General features: G+C 46.5%; 1 protein-coding gene across 1 annotated transcript in view; it reads right to left on the bottom strand.

Moving 5' to 3' along the window:
- Positions 1-306: 306 nt before the first annotated feature.
- The window catches only part of SYNDIG1 (synapse differentiation inducing 1), a gene marked incomplete at its 3' end in the record, with an annotated part of 14,396 nt that continues 7,407 nt past the window's right edge, over positions 307-7,295 (bottom strand). The window contains exon 2 of the mRNA XM_009700679.1: positions 307-444. Coding sequence (XP_009698981.1) covers positions 307-444 — 138 coding nt within the window. The remainder of the gene's footprint in view (positions 445-7,295) is intronic.

Raw genomic sequence — 7,295 nt, 5'->3', positions numbered from 1 at the left:
CTCAAAAGTCTTGTCTGCAGAAAATCCGTAGCTGGACATTGTATAACCTAGCACGGAACCTGACCATTGTCAACTAAAACCTAAAATTTTTTGTAGACTCCTCCCTCAGCAAAGTATCTCGCAACACAACCACCACTATCACAGAGACATGTCGACGTGGGGAACACACTACCCTGTTTAACCACCTCCCACTATGCTGGAGAGTTGCCCACATTTGGGTTTTGGTGAACTTTCCTTGCTAGTGTGGGGTGATGGCCACCCCGCGGACGCAAAGCTCTGAATTAGCAGGAGGTGTTTTAACATTACCTCATGAGACAGGTAAAAGGCAGCAATTCCCAATGGCCAGAAGCAGCAGAGCATGGAGAACACAGTGAGGCCAAGATGATCTCTTGGTGGCATCATCAGGAAATTGTCTTCGCTTTCAGTGTCACTTGAGTAATCGCTCTGGAATAGCAAGGGAGAGAGAAATGTAGAGGTGCTGGTTAGTGATATCATTATTTCTCCTCTGCCCTGGGCCGAGGCTGTGATCATCCGCCCATAAAACTCTCCCCAGTCACACCAGGGCAATTCCTCAGCACTGGGACAGACCTCCACCACTCATGGTAGAAGGCTTCTGGTGATCCACTCTAGGGTCTCTACCATGCAGGGGTCTCTAGACAGGGCCAGCTCTGGGGGCACTTGTACCCTATTTCATCAGGGCCGGTGCACCCATTCTGCTCTGCTGTGGCTCCACAGCAACAGGACCACAGGAATTATCTTGCCCTCCTGCAGCATCCACACCAGCCACTGGCAACCTTCAGAAGGACTTCAGGACTGGGACCATGGCAAACACCACGGGAATTTCCCTTCAGCAACTGTGTCACAGCCTCCATCACTATTGGATGGACTTGAAAGCAAGCAATGAGAAATGACAAGAGATTCTGGAAACCACTGCAGGGAAAAGGGTCCATTTTACACATTTGACTTTCATGAATGAAAGCAAGCGACCCTCTAGCCAGATGAACCAGGGTGAACCTGGGAGGGCTGGCACTTTCAAAACATAATGTCACATATCTAACGCAGAAGGATGGTGCTCTGCATCTCCCAACTCAAATGCCAGCCTTCTGGAAAGGTCACTGCTCAGGTGGTCAGGAGAATGTCAGCTAGACATTACCCATTGGGAACAAGGTGACAAATGTGGTGCAAACCTAAGTATAGGGAACCAAGGTAGGAAAAGCCAAAAGAGAAAAAAACCATGAGCTGCTCCGGCAGCAATGGAATGCTGCCAGATTTACTGTGTGTGGGCAGAAGCACCTGCCCAGGCATGTTTCTTAGATGCCCAATGGTTAAGCTGCAGGAACCCTGACCTAGCAAAAGTTTCTTTCACGGTGATCGCTAGGACTGGTCCACAGGGGACCTGACCGCCCCACTGCCGAGCAAGCACAGTTCTCCAGCAGAGCAGGAGCAGAAGACATCCTGCACTCTGGTGGCTTCCTCCTCACCTGCAGAGAGTCCACATGCAACAACAGGCACTGAGGGTGCCGTTATTCCAGGCTTTGGAGTTACAGCTTTGCTGCAAGAAGGGTCCTGCAAAGCTTTTTAACTCACCCTGGGAGTCTGAGATGAGGTGGCCAAAAATCTTCTCAAAAAAACATTTTGTAGTTGCATGTTCTTCTCTGATTGTAGGAGAAATGCTGTGCAGAATCTTACCGAAAGGAAGACATCTGTGTGACGTTTAGAAACTTACCCTTTTGGGCGTGGGTTTTGTGTCCCTCTTAGAAACTTAGCAGCCTGTTCAGGAGCTTCTGGCCTTTGGGCCGAAAGAACTAAAGTGACATTGTTTTACCTCGAAGTGAGAAACTCCTGAACAGGCTGCTAAGTGTGCACGACAGGAAAACGAACACACGTGCAAGAAGGCAAGTTTCTAAACATGCCACTAGTGAGCCACGGCTGAGAAGGACCCAAGACATGCCAACAGCCTCGTGATATTCGAAAGACTTGGCAAAGGCATCGCCTCCCAAGCTGACCCATTTGGGGAACCCATCAGATGACACGACCCATCGCTTGCTAATATGGAGAGTCTGCTTTGACAGGTATTGCTGCCAAGCACCTGCCACAGACCAGAGGGGCCTGAGAGGGAAGGGCAGGGGGGACCAGACAGGTCCCATGCTTTGGGATTGTGTGGTGCACATGAACACCAGCACGCAGAGCACCCCAGCCTGTGTCAGGAGCCTGGATGCCTCAGTAGAAAGGACAAAGCTCCATTTGGCACAAACTGAATAAAAACTGACTTCTGAAGGGACACCTGCTGATGCTGGTGTACAGTGTTTGAGCTTGGCGACTTCCCTTTCTGCTTTAATTTTCAGAGCAGGCCAAGTAAGTAAATTTTAATACCGATAATCTTACCCTTCAAGATTAAGAGAAGAGAGGAGGAGGGAGGAAATCCAAAACATTGCTGAAACCATCTCTTGACACAGTGCCCTTCCCTGAATTTCATGACAGGCAAGATACAAAACCAAAAATGCTTTTGATTTCCCAGTTCTTGGCCGAGTAGTGTGCTGGCATTGTAACTGCAGAGACTCCCTGTCTGATATTCCAAATTGCCTTTTCTTGCAGATGAAGATGAAATGGGGCAAAGATTCTCTAGACAGCTTTGATCAAGTGCTGAACCAGAAAATTATCAGTTATGCTGCTTTCCAAAGGAACTAACTATTCTCAAGGTGGTAGAGTCACGACATCTCAGAGAGCTTCCATGCCAACTGGAGAGGTGGCAGTTAGATTGCAAGAGGATAATTGCGGAACTTTTCTTAGTTATGCTAACATGAAAGCGTTGTCAGGCACTGAAACAGGCTGCCCAGGGAAGTGGTGGAGTCCCCATCCCCGGAGGTATTTAAAAGAGGTGTAGATGAGGTGCTTAGGGACATGGTTTAGTGGTGGGCTTGGCAGTGCTAGGTTTACGGTTGGACTTGATGATCCTCAAGGTCTTTTCCAACCTAAACGATGCTATGATTCTATAAAAACCCTTACAGAGGAAGATTAAGTCACTATAGGCTTATACTAATCGAATAGTAGAGTTACACTGTGAATGCCATGTTGATGGGCAAAGTCCCTGAAGTACACATTGATTCAGATGATTTGATTGTCAATCACCAAGAGTGACAGGAGAATTCTGATAAGAAAGTCTTGACCATGTAGTCCAGATATGAATCAGAGGGGCGGGAGGAAAAAAAAAAAAAAACCAACCAAAAAAACCCAGTGATAAATCACAGAAAGAAATCCAACAACAAAAGGTACCTATTATCCTTAAACACTCATTTCTCCACCCAAACCTTGCTCCCTAATGTTCTCTCTTTTACAACCTGATACCCAGTCCTAAACTTACTGAGAGGTCTTCCCTATCCAGAAACCTTTCTGACATTGGGAAGCTTTTGACAATTTGGCTACCTATCTGACTGTCTTCACTTATTCCTGGTTCTGCAGGAGCTGCACCCTGACACTGGAGGAGTTGAACGTTAAGGGTGCTGAGAATTCAGAATTACTTTCACCAATTAATTACAGTTGCTTTGGGTTAGCAGACTAACCCTGCATAATCACTAATATTCTTCTCCACAGCCCCGCTCCTTTCATGTTTAACAGTCTCTTTATAAATTTACATGGAAATTTTCACAATTACATCATAATTTCACTAATCTGACTGAAAGCTTTTAACTCTTGTAGAAGTTAGGGAGTAGCATAACTAATTAATTTTCAAGGTTCCAGTGGTGAACAAGACTCGACAGACAAACTTTTCTTTATTTAATGTTAAGCTAGATGAGTTTAAGCAATCTGAAATATCAAACTATCAGGTTTTTCTTTCTACAGGTGTACCACCAGTGCATAAGCAATAAGCAATCAAAAGAGAACTTGTGCAACCATTAGAAAAAATACCTGGCAAAGACCATCCCTTTCTTGGTTGAGATACTCTGTTCGTCACTAGAGCAAAGATCCCTCATAGTTATGCTCCTAACAAATCCCAGTTAGTCCAGGCTTTTTACTGAGCTGGTAAAAGCACAATCAAGTTAGCCTCTTTGAACAGAGCTCTTCTATCCTGTCAGTCAGACAATGCTAGATGTTAGTCATGATGCTAGAAAAATCTTCAGAGGAAGCAAGGCATGAAACGTGATGCAGCTGCAATCACGTAAGTGATGAGAGACAGGAGGCTCACGGGGTGTCAAGGAACAGCAGCAGCAACAGCTGACAGTCTCTTTGGGATGTGGAGGGATTCACCCCTTTTCAGAGGTGACATCGGGCTCCAGCAGCTTCCACTGCCATTGCACAACCACTTCTAACTGCAACACACAGAGAATATTTACAGCAGGCAGTGCCTTTCCACTGCAAGTCAGGCTCTCGCTTGGAGATACATCTCCATGCTTTAACGAGAGATGTAATCTCAGCGAGGTCCGCAGTCCTTCCCCTTGCCAAGTGAGCTGCACTCTCTGCAGCCCACGCGAGGGGCTGCTGTGAGAACAGATACCTGTGCAAACGGCCCTGTAACAGAAACGACACAACTCTGGGATTACTGAGCACACAGTGGGGTTTTCCCGCTTCCAATGGAACCTTTGTAGCAAAACCAGTTACTACAATGACCACAACCCTCCTCATCCTCAGTGACTGCTGTGTGTCCCTCGCCAACACACTTGGAGTTCAACTGAGAAGGCAGGACAGGGTAAAGCAATCTCAGTCTCAGTTTATCCACAAGCCTTTTTGTGGCTGCTACAAGGAAGAGGGGACCTCAGGAGCACAGGCAACACTGGAGTTACCAGGAGATGAGGCCCCAAAGGACACCTCCCCAGAGCACAAATTCTTCCAGAAAGCACAGCTCCCTGTCCAGATGAATGTTGACTACAGTGAATGACAAAGTAAGAAAGTAGCTCTTTTCCCTTCCCTTCCCTTCCCTTCCCTTCCCTTCCCTTCCCTTCCCTGTCAGGTCCCATTCAGTGTCTCCTATTTTCCCCTGGTAACATGGGAACAGGACCCAAAGACAATGGCCTGCTTCCCCAGAGAAGTAGATGACACTGTCAGAGCAAAGGCTTTCACTGGGCGAACGAGCTGGGATGCCTCCACACAAGCTCTTTGACTCTGTCTTATTTACATGTGTTTTCCAATGGTGCACATCTCTAAAATGCATTAGACACAGGTGATGTGGGCAGGACATAAACTGGATTTCTGCAAAAACTGTGGATGTGACAAAGGATGAAGAGGAGAAAGGAACTTTGTTGGGAGAAAGGAGTTGTCTACTTCCCAGCCTCAGAGTGCATGGGGTTTTGCAGCAGATGGAATTTGGATGCTAGACAATTCAAGAGGAAACCTTGACCTCTGTGTTCAAGGGTGCTGCTTCTGACATTTCCCAAATGACCTGTGCAAGAAGTCAGCCTTGAACATAACCACAAACATGGTCACCCTGGAGACTGATAGAATGAAGCTGAAACAATGATGAATTTTAGCCCATGAAATTCAACTAGCTGCTTCAGTTGATAGTAATGTTTCCTCAGCAAATGAGTGCAGAAGGGAGGGGGGAGAGAAGAGGATACTTAAGATGGGATACTGAATCATGTAGACATCCCATTCCTGAAAGGACCATGGCTTGGGAGCAGGAATCACCCGGCACAGAGCAAGGCTGCCTGCACACAGTGCGGGCTGTGCACTTTCGACTGTGTTCCATGAGGCAGCGACCCCGAGAAGGGCCACGACACCTGAGTATTCAGTCAAAAGCAAGTTGAAAATAAACCTCCCCTGTGATGCACCACAGCGGGAATGAACGTGATCCACGGAGAGGGAAGGAAAGGTACGGTACTACCGACACGTACATAATGGGTCCAGTTCTGGTACCACCATTTCCCAAGTATGTTGGAGAAATCGGGAATCAGAAGGCAGGTACATACATCATGTCGCAGAAAATCATCTACAGGGGAAGAAAGTAGAGAAGCCAACTTCACTTGTAAGATAAATTTAAGATGCAATTTCCTCACAGCCAGTAAGTGCTTGCATGAGTAGATAATTTCTGATCAGAGAGCGCTCTTTCATTTGGAAGAAAAGCAGAAGAAACCCCAGCGACTGAAAGCAGAACAGATGAATAGCAGACACAAGGTGCAGATTTTTAACAGAGATGGTGATGAACAGTTTTCTGCAGTCGTAATGGATTTTCTATTACACAAAGCCCTTTCTTAAATCGAGGCTAGCTATTCCTAAAAGCTATGTGCTTTACCTCAACTGAGACATTATGAGTGAAGAGAGGCTCCTGCAGACAGCCTGCCATGGGCTGCCTGTGACATACCGGAGGCTGGACTCGATGGTCACATAGTCCCTTCCAGTATTAAAACGCTAGGCACAGAAATCAGACAACAAGGTCTGCTGTGAACCACAGCTGCCAGCAACCTTTGATGGATGTTCAGGAAACAGTCTTTTTGGTAATACTCTTTTTTTTCCTTCAAAGCAACCAATTCAGCAACACGCAGACACTGCATACAAAACTAATTTCTGGTATGGCCCTGTGGGATCTACTTCAAATCCAGATGGTACAGTGGTCTGGTTCTGACAAAGACCAACACATGATGCAACTACAAGATAATCTGTGCTCTGTTTCCCTCCACACAATGCCTGTTTCAGTAATGCAGTTAAACATGATGCCCTATTCTGACCAGCATTCTGCATCTCTTTGCCCTTCTGCAAGCAGTCTGAGTTCACCGAAACACAGCAGATGTCAAAGGCAGCATGCTGGATGGTAGCTCTCCCACCGAGGGCTGTAGTTTGTCACTGCTCTGCCTCAACACAGTTATTCATCACTGAGCAGCATCTGGCTGGTGCTTACTTAAGAGGTGATGTCTCTAAAACCTGTTACCACCATGGGTTCTTTGTCCTGGTGATGTATTATTTATTCATTTTATTTTGCCTGTTTCTTTATTTTGAGTTTTGCAGTTGCTCCCCTTCAGTTTTAAAGGTGTTTAAATGATCCAGAAACCACTAACCCTGACCTGGCCCTCCTCTTGTTTCCCCAACTCCCAGTCTAAATTGCCTTGTCAGTTGAGCAGCATGGGCTCACAAAGGTCTCTCCTTGCTTGGAAAGCTTTTCATATGTAACCTTGCAAAACCAAAATGTATCAGGGAGAAAAACCCCTGGATGCAGCTGTTCAAGCCCATTCTTCCTCCTGTCCTCCTGGATTTCGATCATCTCCCCTGTGATGTTTTCTAGACACTCTGCCTGTAGCTCATCAGTAACTTGCATTCAACACATTGCCACTGGAAGGGGATTACTGCAGACACCAACAAACACATCCATA

This window comes from Cariama cristata, unplaced genomic scaffold (genome assembly GCF_000690535.1).
Source record: "Cariama cristata isolate BGI_N322 unplaced genomic scaffold, ASM69053v1 scaffold5385, whole genome shotgun sequence".
Taxonomy (NCBI): Eukaryota; Metazoa; Chordata; class Aves; order Cariamiformes; family Cariamidae; genus Cariama; species Cariama cristata.
Note: the sequence above shows the minus strand (reverse complement) of the source record. Positions and strands in the feature narration are given on the sequence as shown.